Source organism: Neofelis nebulosa, chromosome 4, assembly GCF_028018385.1.
Source record: "Neofelis nebulosa isolate mNeoNeb1 chromosome 4, mNeoNeb1.pri, whole genome shotgun sequence".
Taxonomy (NCBI): domain Eukaryota; kingdom Metazoa; phylum Chordata; class Mammalia; order Carnivora; family Felidae; genus Neofelis; species Neofelis nebulosa.
In genome coordinates this window covers 22,157,433-22,173,875 of record NC_080785.1, presented here as the reverse complement: position 1 = coordinate 22,173,875, position 16,443 = coordinate 22,157,433, and the positions used below count along the sequence as shown (strand labels likewise).

At 36.4% G+C, this 16,443-nt stretch overlaps 1 protein-coding gene across 4 annotated transcripts in view; it reads left to right on the top strand.

Moving 5' to 3' along the window:
- The window catches only part of MKLN1 (muskelin 1), a 370,372-nt gene that overhangs the window by 293,763 nt on the left and 60,166 nt on the right, over window positions 1-16,443 (top strand). For all 4 annotated transcript variants that reach the window (XM_058728683.1, XM_058728682.1, XM_058728681.1 and 1 more), the window contains 2 exons: window positions 4,349-4,461; window positions 14,843-15,055. In XM_058728683.1, the coding sequence (XP_058584666.1) occupies window positions 4,349-4,461; window positions 14,843-15,055 (326 nt within the window). The remainder of the gene's footprint in view (window positions 1-4,348; window positions 4,462-14,842; window positions 15,056-16,443) is intronic.

Sequence of the window (16,443 nt, the reverse complement as noted above, 5' to 3'; positions counted from 1 at the left end):
AAAATATATTCAAATATATATACTGAAAATACAGCCTTTTAGCAGGGAAAGTGTATGTTGAATTTAACCAAAGGATCAGTCTCAAGATAGTTTTGTAATTATAGCTATAGTAAGAATATGGTTCTATTTAAAAAGGGAGGCAGATAAATCCAGTTGATAATTTGTTGGGTCATGAGAGTTCAAGGGAACGGCTAAAGAAGACAAGGTTGAAGAATATGTAAAACAGCTTTCCCCTTCTCATGTATTCCTCTCTTCAAAATTTTCAAGTTAATTTAAGGTCTTACTAACTGCATTTTCAGAAGGATTAAACTCTTGAATTAAATCCCCTGACAAGGTTTCGTTTTTATCTTGACTATAAATTTGTGTTTCTTAAAACTTTTTTTTAATTTCATTTGTTTTTCTCATTGTCCATATTATTAATTGAACTAAGAATTAAAGTAACTTCCTTTACTATCTTGTTAGCTCTTCTCCTACCTTCTCCTTTTTGGCACATAAATTTTACTTAAGGTTGGGCCCATGCTGTGTGAGTGTATGTGTATTCCATACAGTTTCAAAGTGGAAACATGGATCTAATTACGAAAATAGTGTGCCATCTTGTGGAGGATTTTTCAGACAGTAAAGTCAGGTTTACCCAGAAGAATTAGTAGGAGGATAGGTACTGCAGTCGGGCCCATAAGATAAAAAGCCTGCCTCTTTGTGCAGAATGGTGTTAAGACACTGATGTGTTAACATTTCTACCTTATTTTTAGTGTAAATAAGATGTGTATACGAGTACTGCTAGTAGTAACTAACTATAGGGTTTATTTAGTACTGGTGCCAAAAAGATGTGTGCTTAAGAATGTGGTTGAATTTTAGTTTTTGTGGCCTCAGTAACGACAGATTGATTGATTGATCATTGATTCAGTCTCTTAGAATGAAATTGGTTTGACATCTTGAACTTAGGCCGTTATTGGTCACTTTACTTCCAATCCCTCTCTTTTGCCGGCTTCTCCTTCTTGATCAAGTCCTATCATGCTTCACGTTCAGAATTGGCCTAGTTGCGTGTCTGCTTAGGATCTTCTGAAGCTACTGTATGGTCTGTGGAGTTGAGTTCGTGGCCTTTATGTTGTTATTTAACCCCTTCCACGATCTGGCCACCACCTGTCTTTTTAACCTTTTGTGTTCTTTTAAATCGAACAGTGCGTTTATTCATCACACAGTGTTAACCACTTTGCATGCATTATTTAATTTAATTCTCACAGTAGCTTTATAAACTAGGTGCTGTGTGCTGTTTTGGATGTAAGGAGACCAACGGTGGTAGAGCTTTAATTCTATCTCAGATCTGCCTGACTTTAGAATCCATGTGCTTTAAGATACTTCTCATGTGTTTTTCCGTCTCTGTACCTTTGTTATACTTTTTACTCTGCTTGAAAAGTCCTCCTCTCCATTTCCCATTCTGCCACCAAAGCCATCTTCTGATGGATAGGTCACATGCCACTGCCACCATGAAACCTTTCCTGAGTCCCTTCCACCGGGTATACTCTCTTCCCTCTTTTGAACTCCCCATGGTGCTTTTTACCTTTCTTATGGCACTTAGGCTGCCCTGCGTTATGGTGACTTATGTGCCTGTTTTATATTCTTTCTTTCTTTCTTTTTTTTTTTTTTTTAATGTTTATTTGAGAGAGAGCACGTGCTAGTGTGAGCAGGGGGAGGGGCAGAGAGAGAGAGGGAGACAGGATCCCAAGCAAGATCCTCTGCGTGCTGGGAGAAATGGATAGCCACAATAGCCTGTGCTCCTTTAAGAAAAAAATATAGAGAAAGAGCTGCTGCTTGAGGAGGACTGTACTGCCCAGGGATGTACGTGAATTGTTACATAACCTATAAGCATGAGACTGGACCCTGTTGCGAATAATGTTTTTTCTGTTTCCTTCTCCCTACAGTTCTCTCCAGTGATTTCTATAATCTTTAAAAGTTTTTGATACCCTTTACTCATTAATTAATACTTTTGCTCGTGTTTATTTCTAGATAATATTTCATCTCTGAATGATTTAAATGATGAGATGATTTAATTAAAAATTTGTCATGCATTTCATTCAGGTATGTCAAAAGGTCCTGCTTCCATCCGACTCATTCAATTTTACTATTAAACTTCAACTGGGACTACAAAGCTTTCACAGACAAGAATGACATCTTGGATTAATTCCATTGGGATGCTTGCTCTCTGCCAGATTTTATTTTGCTCAGCTATCAATGAGGCTGTTGTGGAAATGTGGGTTTTCTTTGCTGTGAGAATTTATGCGTACAAAGAGACCTGCTTTTCAGAAAGAACATTGAGAACCCAGAGCCCAAGAGGAAGGGTTATTAAAGTTAATGAACCAGGGTAACCTTATCCAAAGGGTACCCAGAAACACTATAAAACAAAAGGTCAATTGCTATTGCTATTTTAGTTATGTATCGCCTCCCTCTCCTGGCCTCAGAATTTATCAGGGTTAATTGCATTTACAGTGAAGCCTTGGCAAATAATTTTTAAGGCAGATGAAAATTCTCTTTAATTTTTTTATTCCTGTAAAATTTGAAGTATCTGGGCATCACCGCATGTCATTTGGGAAACAGAATGTTACTTAACTAATGAAAATGGATTGTTGTATAGTTCTGAGATATTATTTTTTAACGGTTTAAAATAATTGCCATTATTTCACATTTGTACAGAGCCAGAGTGTTCTAGGTACTGAGTTAGACATGAAATCAGATACAATAATGCTGTTTTTATTGCATCTGTGGTACTTAGTAACCACAGAGGATTTTTTATTTTTGTGCATGTCTTAGAGGTAAAAGTGCTGTTCATGCTTGATAGCCTTCAGAATGTTTTTGTGTAGCTTACATCGGAAGAACTATACCACAACACTGAGAGTTTTGTAAGTGAAAAAACTAAGACCCAGGGAGATTATGTGGCCTGTACTTGATTTGACTACCCAGTTAGCACTAGAACTCGGTCCTGTCCCAATGGTATGTTCCTACCCAGAAGCATTGTTTTGATTTCCCTAGCTTCTTGGGGCATAGAATGGGGCATTTCACTTAGAAAATTCACTTAGGGTTTGAAATTATATGAAAATATGATAAAAATTCTTAGACAAAAGTCTAGCTCTGTGAGTGGCAAGAATTTTCTTAATGGTGTCACAGTATTTCGAAGTGCACTTTGAATTGTAACCCTTCATGGTAGGACATAACTTAGATGCCAGCCTCCACATATGTAGGCCTAGGGCTTGTCAGTTAGGTAGTAGGTGGTTTTATAGTGTTCCTGTATGTCTTATTTAACTTTTAAAAAAAAGGGGGGTACCTGGCTGGCTCAGTTGGTAGAGCATGTGACTCTTGACCTTGGGGTGGTGACTTTGAGCCCCACGTTGGCATAGAGTTTACTTAAAAAAAAGGAAAGAAATGCCATAACTTAAAAAAAATAAATAAATAAATTGGTGGGACTTGTGTAACAAGTAGACAGAGTCATTTAAAAGGGGGTTATATTTGAAGAAAAGAAAGGCACTATTATAAAGAAGGATGTGGATGGGACATGGTGTTATGTGTAAAGATTTTTCACTACCCACTGGGCAAGAAATCTATTTTGTTGCAGTGCAGCAGTCCATGGGTATAATAAACATTTCAGAGTTAAAAGAAACCAAATTCTCAAGATACCTAGAATGACTTAAAGGTTGATTTCTGAGGAGTTACCCCTACCATTGTATATTTGGAAGAAATTTCCCCATTTTCCATGGGAATGCCAAGGCTGTACATCACCTTATTCTTAAGGTGTCTAACTCAGCTAGTTTTAACCATTGTTTCTGATATTGCGATAGAGGGAAATAGTTTTAATGTGAAGGGTTGTTTGTTTTTTTCCAGAAGTCGCGAGATGTCTTTATGTTGTATTTTAGGCCATCTTTTCCCTTAGGGTTCCTTTTTTTTTTTTAAACGATGTGAAGCTGCATTGCTAAGAAACTGCCAAATGTGAACTTTCCACAGCCTAACACAGAGAGTCCTAAACTGGCTGCACATCAGATTCACCCTGGAAACTTTAAAAAATGCAGACTCTTCTTACCGACTGAAGACCTATGAAATCAGAATCTTGAGGATGTCTGTTAGTTATTTGTACTTTTATAAGTCTCTCGAAATGGTGGTCCTACAGCAGCCTTTCCATATACCCATGTTCAGGAGATACTAGTCTAGGGTATATTTTGGAATGCCATCCATTTACAAATTTCATTTTTAAGTTTATTTAGATATGCCTTAAATGATCTTAGAAACAATGGCTAGATCTGGGTGCCTTTACTTAAATTTTATCGTTAAGTTTTTTTTATACATATTTTTCTAATTTTCATAGAGACCGTTTATTTGTTTGGTGGCTGGGATGGAACTCAAGATCTTGCTGACTTCTGGGCGTACAGTGTGAAGGAGAACCAGTGGACATGTATCTCTAGAGACACTGAGAAAGAGGCAAGTTCTCAGACTTTTCATCCATCTGTATTATGATAGGGGTGTGGGTGTACACTTCCTTTTCCAGATGATTTGTAGTCCTTTCTCATGTCTGTCCACAGTAGTAGCAGAAGAATTCGTGGTGAACCGGTGAACTTCTATACCTGGTTCTTCAACTACTGGTACATGAACAAATCTATTTCATAGGGATAAATAGAAATGAGCATTGAATATAATATAGTTTTTAACTATGTTAGCCTGGAAATGTAACTGCATATTGATCTTTTTTCTCATGTCTCTGTCACCTCTACTCTTACTTTGAGCATTCGTCTTATTTTAATTTCCTCTGGGAAAATACGCTTTTAATGTCCTTGCTTTTTCACTATTTTGGCCCTTTATTATTGACTGTATATATCAGTTTTCACAAATGATGTATATTTTATTCTTAACTAAAATTGTATTCACGTGTGTGTTGATACATATATACATAAAGCATTTTCTTAGTGAATACCATGGCTTGGATTTACAGCTTTGGATTAAAGAAGTGCATAATTATACACTAGTATAAAGCAAATGTTAATTCATTTATTTTTTCCAAATCTTTATAGAAATCTTAAAAACATTTATTTTTGAGAGAGAGAGACCGAGTACAAGAGCGGGAGGGGAAGGGAGAGAGGGAGACACCGAATCGGAAGCAGGCTCCAGGCTCCATGCTGTCAGCACAGAGCCTGACACAGGGCTCAAACCCACGAGCTGTGAGATCATGACCCGAGCCAAAGTCCGATGCTCAACCAACTGAGCCACCCAGGCGCCCCTAGAATTTTTTATCGTACCTTCCCATCTAAGCTGTTTCAGATTACGAGGTGACAAATAAACTTAACAAAATGGTAGGAGCTGAAAATGAAAAGTGAGGGGAAAAGACCTAATTCAGAATCCACTCCTATTAATCCAGGATGGCCATTTTAGAATGATCTGGTGCTATGCCTTTAATTCTAGGAAATTGGATTCCTGCTTACTTGGGGTGTTCATTGATTAATTTGAGTAGTTTTTATCTTTTCAAAGCTATCTTAAAATTCTGATTTCTGTTTGTTTTCCCATAAAAATATATAAAAATGGCCTTTGTCTTTCAGTATTAAAGTACTATTTTCTGAAGTCATTATTTCTATCTTCAACAAAAATAAAAAGTGATCTAAAAAAATTCCTAATTTATTTTTCTTAAACTATTTTAAATCCAAGTTGATTGCATCTGTAATTATTCTTGCAGTAGTAAGTCTAGGGTTCATCCTGAAATCCTCCTTCTTCATCATTGAATATGCCTAATTGGTGCGTAAGTTCCAAGAGTTCTAGCACCTAGTATCGCATTTCACATGTCTTCCTCTCTACTCCTTTTGACACTAATTCCAACATTATGGTTTCTCTCTTAAACTTTTGCCTCCAATAGATGAAAAGTTAATGCTGGAGAAAAGCAAGGGAAGATAAATGCAAAATCAGGAGAGTGGCTCTTTTGGCAAAAGATGGGTTAGTTCACAGGGAGCCTTAAAGGTCATATTAATGTTCTACTTTTGAAGCTGGGCATGAGTATTACTTTTATATTATTTATATATGTTATAAACAATATTTGGAATGCAATTAATAAATATTTAAAACTAATACTGGGAAAATATAGAATTTATTTTGATGAGAATACTTTGTTTCTGTTATTTTGTTTTTTTTGTTTTTTTTGTTTTTTTTGTTTTTTTTTAATTTTTTTTTCAACGTTTTTAATTTATTTTTGGGAGAGAGAGAGACAGAGCATGAACGGGGGAGGGGCAGAGAGAGAGGGAGACACAGAATCGGAAACAGGCTCCAGGCTCCGAGCCATCAGCCCAGAGCCTGACGCGGGGCTCGAACTCACGGACCGCGAGATCGTGACCTGGCTGAAGTCGGACGCTTAACCGACTGCGCCACCCAGGCGCCCCTGTTTCTGTTATTTTGAAGTCAGTAGAGATAAGCGATGACCCATTACTGGAGTTCAGATTTATTATAGTTTATTATTTTCTTCATATAGATGCTGAAAAACCTTTTGTTGATCTTTCTGTGAAGTAAATAGTAATGGTATATGGCTGTAGCATAAATATTCATATTCATTTCTTCCAAAATTAAACAGTTAGTATTTCATATATCTAATTTTATTTTCTGTACCAGTGGGTACAAGTTATTGTTTGATGATACCACGAGACATGTGGTTTAAAAGTATGATGTACAGTAAAGAAGCAGTATTAATTTAATTCATTTTAATTTACTTAAATATGTATCTAATAACACATTTAGGAGATTGAAAGATAATAGAATGGTTCACCTCCTAGAATAATTATTTTAAATGTTCATTTAGATATGCAAGTAAGTTTTTATAAAGGTTTAAAAAAATATATTTTTCTTTAGTTTTGCATTTCTAAAGTTTCTTTAATGTCAGGCTTTGTGGAAGACAGCTAGATTCTCCTATCTGCTTCTCTGTTTGATCTCTTGTGACATGTTGTTTTCTGTGAAATATATGAAGAATATTGGACCTCACATAGATATGTTTCTGGAAAGGAGAATAGTATTTTAATAGCCTTTTCAGATACTTGCACATGGTCTTTTTTGATCTGATCTCATATCCCAAATTGACAAGTGGTTGTTTCTTAAAAGTGATTGATTGCATTATAGACTCAAACCATATTGGCTAACATTTTCTGTTACATTAAAATCCATTGTTCTATCTGCTCTTTGAGTGGATCTTTTACCCGTGCATGGTTTTTTTTACCCATGTATCAACCACTTGAAAATTACTAGTTTCCTGAGTTCTGCATATCTTCCAAATGTTGACATTTTATTATACAATACCCCAAATCCCCCATCTTTGTTAACATCCCTATCAATTTCATTAGAAAACTCTTTTAAGTATCACAAGTGGTAGATAGAAGTCAAGATCACAGTGGCAGATAAAAGTTTTAAAAAATTCTAATTTTGCTTAAAAACAAATTTAAAAATTTTAAATTTGCTTTACTTTTTTAAATAAAATTTATTGTCAAATTGTCTAACATACAGTGTGTAAAGTGTGCTCTTTACAGAGGGCGGTAGATTCCCATGGTTCGTTGCTTACATACAGCACCTAGTGCTCATCCCAGCAAGTGCCCTCCTCAGTGCCCATCACCCACTTTCCCCTCTCCCCCACGCCCTCATCAACCTTCAGCTTATTCTCTGTATTTAAGAGTCTCTTATGGTTTGCCTCCCTCCCTCTCTGTTTGTAACTATTTTTTTCCCCTTCCCTTCCCTTCCTCCATGGTCTTCTCTTAAGTTTCTCAGGATCCACATATAAGTGAAAACATATGATACCTGTTTTTCTCTGACTGACTTCACTCAATATAATACCTTCCAGCTCCATCCACGTTGCCGCAAATGGCAGGATTTCATCCTTCTCATTGCCAAGTAGTATTCCATTGTATATATAAACCACATCTTCTTTATCCATTCATTAGTTGATGGGCATTTGGCCTCTTTCCATACTTTGGCTATTGTTGAAAGTGCTGTTATAAACATTGGGGTACACGTGCCCCTATGCATCAGCATTCCTGTATCCTTTGGATAAATTCCTAGTAGTGCTATTGTTGGGTTGTAGGGTAGTTCTGTTTTTAATTTTTTGAGAAACCTCCATACTGTTTTCCAGAGTGGCTGCAGCAGCTTGCATTCCCACTGACAGTGCAGGAGGGTTCCCTTTTCTCCACATCCTTGCCAGCTTCTGTTGTTTCCTAAGTTAATTTTAGCCACTCTGACTGATGTGAGGTGGTATCTCAGTGTGGTTTTGATTTGTATTTCCCTGATGATGAGTGACATTGAGCGTCTTTTCATGTGTCTGTTGGCCATCTGGATGTCTTCTTTGGAAAAGTGTCTATTCGTGTCTTCTGGCCATTTCTTCACTGGATTATTTGTTTTTCGGGTGTTGAGTTTGTTAAATTCTTTATAGATTTTGGATACCAACCCTTTATCCGATATGTCATTTGCGAATATCTTTTCCCATTCCGTCGGTTGCCTTTTAGTTTTGTTGATTGTTTCCTTTGCAGTGCAGAAGCTTTTTATCTTCAGGAGGTACCAATAGTTCATTTTTGTTTTTAATTCCCTTGCCTTTGGAGATGTGTTGAGCAAGAAATTGCTTCAGCTGAGATCGAGGTTGTTGCCTGCTTTCTCCTCCAGGGTTTTGATGGTTTCCTGTCTCACATTGAGGTCTTTCATCCATTTTGAGTTTATTTTTGTGTATGGTGTAAGAAAGTGGTCTAGTTTCATTCTTCTGCATGTTGCTGTCCAGTTCTCCCAGCACCATTTGCTAAAGAGACTGTCTTTTTTCCATTGGACACTCTTTCCTTAAATTTGCTTTTAATGGGGCCCTTGGGTAGCTCAGTCGATTAAGTGTATCCAACTCTTGATTTCAGCTCAAGTCTTCATCTCAGGATCATGAGTTCAAGCCCCATGTTGGCTCTGTGCTGGGCATGAAGCTTATTTAAAATGTTTTTAATAATAAAAGTCATTAAAATTAATTTTTAATAATTTTTAAAATTAATATGTATTTTTAAAATTTTTAATAAAATTTGCTTTTATCATTGGATACAAATTATGTCTGTTTTCCTTCAAAATGACATACTTCATTTTTCAGAAAATGCCTATCATAACCATAATGTCTGGATAACCATATTTGGATTGTTAATTTTCTTTCAAGTAAATATAGTGTTTCATGGAGAAAGCAACTAGGTCAGCTTGTAACTCAGTCACATAAGGTACATTTTCTTGAAATAACCACCGTGTGTCAGGTAGCACTGTTTTACGGTTTTCTTTTTTTTTTTTTAACTATGGGTTTGTTTGTTTGTTTGTTTGTTTGTTTGTTTGTTTTTAAGTTTATTTATTTCGAGAGAGAGCAGAGGAGGGGCAGAAAGATAGGGAGAGAGAGAAAATCCCAAGCAGGCTCTGCACTGCAGTGTGAAACCCAGCGCAGGGCTCAAAGCCACAAACCATGAGGGCCGAAATCAAGAGTCAGATGCTTAACTGACTAAGCCACCCAGGTGCCCCTGTTTTATAGTTTTCTAAATCTCTTTAATGTTCAGCTTAACAGAAGGCAGCTGGATTCCTATCTGCTTCTGTATCCAATCTGTGGTTATATCAGAAGTTGTGTAGCCTCTGGAAAGTTTCATGGACACTCAAAAGATAATAAGAGTGAAAGGACAAAATTCTTACCCTTAGTGGTGGTATTAAACAAACAAACAAACAAACAAACAAAAGAAAACTGTGTGGACTCCCTGAAGTATCTCGGAAACCCCAGAATGCACTGAGAACTGCTGCTTTAATTTAATCCACAGACCCTTTTTAGATATAGACACTAATCATGTAATACCTCAGTAATGTCCTTTATATGTGTCCCACTGTCACTCCCAACCCCCATCCCTGACCAAGACTCAGTTCATGATCATGCATTCATTTCAGTGTCATGTTTCTTTAGTCTCCTTTAGTCTGGAATAGTTCCTCAACCTTTCCTTATCTTTCTAGACCTTGACATTTTTGAAGAACACATAGTAATTATTTTGTAGACTGTCACTCCGTTGCTTTGTCTCTTCTTTCCTTGGGATTGGATTTAGGTTGAGCATTTTTAGCAGGAATACCATGTGGATGACATTGGATAGCCCTTAGTATATCCTGTCAGGAGGCGCATTGTGTCAGCTTGTCTGGTACCTTTGATCACTTGTTTAAGGAGAGTGCCCTCCAGATTTTTCCCCCTCTATAATTAATATGTAATTTGTGAGGAGACATCTTGAGATTATGAAAATACCCTATTACTCATCAAACTTTCACATTTAGCATCTATTGATGAAACTACTAAAGCTTTATCCAAAGTGATTATACCATTTTATATTTCTGCCAGAAATGTATGAAAGTTCTGGTTGCTGCCTATCTTCTTTCCCCATTGAATTGCTTTGGCGTGTTTGTCAAAAATCAATAGATCATATAAGTATATGTCTCTTTTTGAATACTCTAGCCTGCTCCATTATCTTTTGGTCTGCTCATATACCATTATGACACTTCTTGAGGTCAGGTAATACAAGACCTCTTTATCCTTCTTTTTAAAAATTATTTTGTGGGGCACCTGGGTGGCTCAGTTGGTTAAGCATCTGACTTCGGCTCAGGTCATGATCTCATGGTTCATTAGTTTGAGTCCCACATCAGGCTCTGTGCTGACAGTTCAGAGCCTGGAGCCTGCTTCAGATTCTGCGTCTCCTTCTCTCTCTCTTCCCATCTCCTGCTCATACTGTCTCTCTCTCTCAAAAATAAATTAACATTAAAAAACAATAATAATTAAAAATAATAAATAAATAAACAAAAATTGTTTTGAGGAGTTCCTGGGTGGCTCAGTCAGTTAAGCATCTGACTCTTGATTTCTGCTCAGGTCGTGATCTCACTGGTTCATGAGATCAAGCCTGGTGTTGGGTTCTACACTGACAGTGTGGAACCTGCTTGGGATTCTCTCTTCCCCTCTCACTCTGCTCCTCCCCCCTCCAAAAGAAATAAATAAACTTTAAAAAAAGAAATTATTTTGATTCTTCTAGGTCTTTTACATTTCATATAAATTTTAGAATAATATTGTCAATTTCTAAAACTGTTGGGATTATGATTGAGAATGCAATGTCTAAATCAGTTTGCTGAGAATTGATGTCTTAATAATATTAGATCTTCTAATCCATGAACATAGTTAAATCTCCATTTATTTCAGTCTTCATTATTTGTCAGCACTCTTGGAGTTTTTAGGTTAGAGGTCTTGAATATTTTTATTAGATTGATCCCAGTGTATTTTGTTTTTTCATGCTATTGTAAATGGAGCTTAAAATTGTTTTTATCTTTTTGCTTACTGCTAATATAGAGTTATTTTTTTTAGTATTGCCTTTATATCATGACACTTCTAAATTCATTTATTATTTCTCTTTGTTGATTTCTTAAGATGTTTCAACAGTTTGTCATCTATGAATAGAGACAATTTTCTTTCTTCCTTTTTGCTCTTTTCTGTTTCTAACCTTTTTTTTTAATGCCTTATTGCACTGATTTGGACTTCTCATATGGTGTTAAATAGAGGAAGTGAGACTAGACATCCTTATCTTGTTTCAGATTCTCGCAGGACAACGTTCATTATTTCACTGTTAAGTGAAAAATTAGGGGCTTCTGGGTGGCTCAGTCGGTTGAGTGTCCAACTCTTGATTTCAGCTCAGGTGGTGATCTCACAGTCATGGGATTGAGCCCTGCCTTGGGCTCCATGCTGGGTGTGGAGCTTGCTTGAGATTCTCTCCCTCTCTCCTCTCTCTCTCTCTCTCTCTCTCTCTCTCTCTCTCTCTCTCTCTCTCTGTCTCTGTCTCTCTGTCTCTCTCTTGCATGCACCTGAGCGCTCACTCTTTCTAAAAAAATTTAAAAAGTGAAGAATTAGATTTAGGATTTCATGCATTCTTACCAGATTGAAGACATTCTTTCTATTCCTAGTTTTCTGTGAGTTTCCTCATAAATGTCTGTTGAATTTCATCAGATGCTTTTTCTATATAGATAAGATCATATTTTTCCCTTTAATTCTGTTAATGTGGTGAATTACCTTGATCAGTTTTCAAATGTAAAATTAACTTTGCATTCCTGAAATAAACCCCCGTTAGTTAAGGGATATCCTTTTTATATATTGCTGCATTTTATTTGATAATATTTTGTTAAAGATTAGTTTTGTGTCTATTCATGAGTTATACTGGTTGGTGTTGCCTGTAAATTATTTTTCCTCTTTCTCCTTTGTAGTATTATTGTTAATTGGTTTTAGTGTTCTCTTATCCTCATAAAATAAGTTAGGAATATTATTTCTTGTGTTTGATAAAATCTACCTGTATACATATCTAGGACTGGCATTTTATTTGTGGGAAGATTCCATTTAAAAAAAAAACCTCAATGTTTATTTATTTATTTTGAGAGAGAGAGAGCAGGGTAGGGGCAGAGGGAGAGGGAGAACAGGGAATCCCAAGCATGCTCTACACTGCCAACACAGAGCCTGATGTGGGGCTCAAACCCACAAATTGTGAGGTCATGACCCGAGCTGAAACCAAGAGTGGCTTAACGGACTGAGCCACCCAGGTGTCGCTATGGGAAGTTTTTAAATTATGAAATCAATTTTTCAGTAGATACAGTGACTTCAGATTTTCTCTTTTATCTCATGTCAATTTTGGTAAGTTTACAGTTTTTCAAGGAATATGTCCATTTTATCAACATTGTCAGATTTTACCTAGGTTTTTTCATAATGGTCCCTTATTTTCTTTTTAACTTCTAGTGAGCCTGTAAGTTATGTTCCTGCTTTCATTTCTCATATTTGGCAATTTGTGTTTTCTCTTCGTTTTTAAAAAATTAGTCTTGCTAGTGGTTTATAATTCTAATCTTTAAGGAAACCAACTTTGTTAATTATCTCAATTTTTTTGTCTGTTTTCTATTCTCTTGGTTCCTATTTTTTATTTCCATTTTTCTTCATATTAAGAGTATAATTTACTCATTTTAATAGCAGTTAGGCTAATTAAGCTGAAGCAAGAAGTTCTGTTACCTCCCCTAATAAAATTTCAAATTTCATATTCTAGAATATATGGCATAGATTTATTATGCATTACCCTATCTTTGTTTTTGAGATTAATTAGGGAGAAAATTCTTTCAAAAAATAATATTTCCGCCTTATCTGCTGGAGATTTTCTTTGGCAAAAATCTTTAAAAATAAGTTTTAAAATAGTATTTAGTATGAATACTACAGTGCAGATTCAAATCAACTTAACATCTAGATTCATAACACTAATGTCAAATTATTCTTCCTGCCTAATATCTTTATTCATTTAATCTAAATAACAGTGCTAGAATGCTCTTTTTATTTTTTTTATTAAATTTTTTTTTTTTCAACGTTTATTTATTTTTGGGACAGAGAGAGACAGAGCATGAACGGGGGAGGGGCAGAGAGAGAGGGAGACACAGAATCGGAAACAGGCTCCAGGCTCCGAGCCATCAGCCCAGAGCCTGACGCGGGGCTCGAACTCACGGACCGCGAGATCGTGACCTGGCTGAAGTCGGACGCCCAACCGACTGCGCCACCCAGGCGCCCCTAGAATGCTCTTTTTATAATACTGCTTTTTTAATGTTCTATCCTGCTCTAGAAACCCATGATAGTCCTTTACTACCTGTGAGGTTATATCCAGTCTCCTCTGTCAGTCATTCACCAGGCTTCTATTTCTGCATTACTCTTCAACTCTTATTTCTGCGGTAGGAATTCTTCATCTCAGCCATAACCACACACATTGTATTCAGTCTGTTTTTGCTTTTGTTTCTCTTGTGGAAAACTAATCTAGAAGAGTGGAAAGAACACAGTTTTTGGTTCTAGTTACACTAAAGCTTAGATTCTCTGTCTTCCTAGTTCTGTTACACTGAACAGATTACTTAGAATCTATGAAATGGTAATATTTCCTTATAGAGTTATGTGGGTTGAATGAAATATACATAGACATGTCGTAATTAGTATACATAGAATTTAGGACATATTTAACAAATATTGTAACATAGATAGAATTTAGGACATATTTAACAAATATTAAATCTCTCCTTTTCCCCTTTCAACTAATCAAATCCTGCCCAATTGAAGTTCTTTTTTTTCCATGAACTCTGTTTTGTTTATGCTGCAATATTTTTTTTTGCCTTTTACTCAGTCCTGTGATACAAATGATCTCAACTAAATAATTTTTGTTGATAATATAGTGTTATTCATACTGTTTCCCTCATTGTGTTATTTGTCCAAGCGGAAGTGTCCGTTTTATATAATGTAAAGTATGGATGAAGAAGTCAAAGATTTGGATTTTTATTCTGGTGCTGTCACTAGTTTACTAGTCTTCAGGATACCTTTTCTCTTTGGGTTATGTTTTCTCATCTTTAAAAGGAGATTATTAAACTAGAGATCTTTTTAAGGTTCCTTCCAGTTACGAAATTCAGCAATTCTAGGTATTCTTGGGGTGTCTGTTTTGTGCTAGATTCAGATGAGAAATTGTAATGAGAAATATTTTAAAAGACCAATTGTGTCTTTAGATTAACATGTCCTAGAGAATAGAGTTCTGTGCACAAATGACTACAGTGCAGTGAGTATATCACAGAAGCCGTATGAGTGTTATAAGCAGAGTGCCACGTGCAGAATAGTTCATCTCATCTTTCCTGGTCGATTTTAAGCATTTCTGTGGTAAGATCTAACTGTGCGTTGGACTTGTATTGCAAACCTTTCAATAAAAGTGAACAAAAAAAGAACATTTAATTTTACTTTTTATTATTTGGTCTTTGAATATTTTTCTTTTTTCTTGTCTTGCTCTCACAGAATGGTCCTAGCGCCAGATCATGTCATAAGATGTGCATTGACATTCAGCGAAGGCAAATCTACACATTGGGGCGTTATTTGGATTCCTCTGTGAGGAACAGCAAATCTCTGAAAAGTGACTTCTATCGTTATGACATTGACACAAACACATGGATGTTACTCAGTGAGGATACTGCTGCTGACGGAGGGCCAAAATTGGTGTTTGATCATCAGGTTTGGTGCACAGATAAATATATGGTGGAACTAATCAGTGCTCAGTAACTCTTGCTCTTAGAGTTTCTTTCGAATGTTATGCTGTGTTGTCTATTAGTGATTTCCTATAAATACCTATAATAGATAATAAAAGTAACTATTGTTTCAGTAGGTATAAAGTTAGTTAAAATTTTTTTTCTCGGGGCGCCTGGGTGGCTCAGTCGGTTGAGCGTCCGACTTCGGCTCAGGTCATGATCTCACAGTCCGTGAGTTCGAGCCCCGTGTCGGGCTCTGGGCTGATGGCTCAGAGCCTGGAACCTGCTTCCGATTCTGTGTCTCCCTCTCTCTCTGCCCCTCCCCCGTTCGTGCTCTGTTTCTCTCTGTCTCAAAAATAAATAAACGTTAAAAAAAAAAAAAAATTAAAAAAATAAAAATAAAAAATAAATAAAATTTTTTTCTCTTGTTTGATGCAAGATAAAATACTAATATCAGAACAAGTGTCAATTTATAAAAACTTTAGAGAGTAGATGGAGCAGTACATACTAGGAAAACAAATTTTGATTTTATAATAAACAGTCATAACTCATAACAGTAACAACTTACACTTTTAAAACTTTATTCTGCATTCCTGGAAGAAATTTAAAATTATTTTATAATGAGTTTGAGAATTTGAAAGCCAGAGCTTTTCTTCCAATTGGAGTGAAATATATTTACTTTTGTATATACTCATGAAGCAGATAGGAATTTGACATATACTAGATGAAGTTTAAACTGAGCACCAATAAGGGGTGCCTGAGTGGCTCAGTCGGTTAAGCATCGACTTCGGCTCAGGTCATGATCTCATGGTCTGTGAGTTCGAGCCCCACATCGGGCTCTGTGTTGACAGCTCAGAGCCTGGAGCCTGCTTCAGATTCTGTGTCTCCCTTTCTCTCTGTCCCTCCCCTGCTCACACTCTCTCTGTCTCAAAAAAAATAAACATTTAAAAAGGTGCCTGGGTGGCTCAGTCAGTTAAGCGTCCGACTTCAGCTCAGGTCATGATCTCACAGTTGGTGAGTTCGACCCCCATATCGGGCTCTGTGCTGTCAGCTCAGAGCCTGGAGCCTACCTTGGATTCTATGTCTGTCTGTCTGTCTCTCTCTCTCTCTCTCTCTCTCTCTCTCTCTCTCCTCCCTCTCCCGCTCATGCTCTGCCTCCTCTGCCTCTCAAAAATAAATAAATGTTAAAAAAGAACAACAACAACAAAATTTAAACTGAGCAACAGTATAAATCACATAATGGTGCTATAAACTAGAAGGCTACACACAGTGATCTGTAAACCTTTTTAATATTAAAAATTTAATATGCTCATCATTATCCCCATCAATGTCATTTTCACTGTTATCTGTTTTTAGATATTTAGTGTATATCAG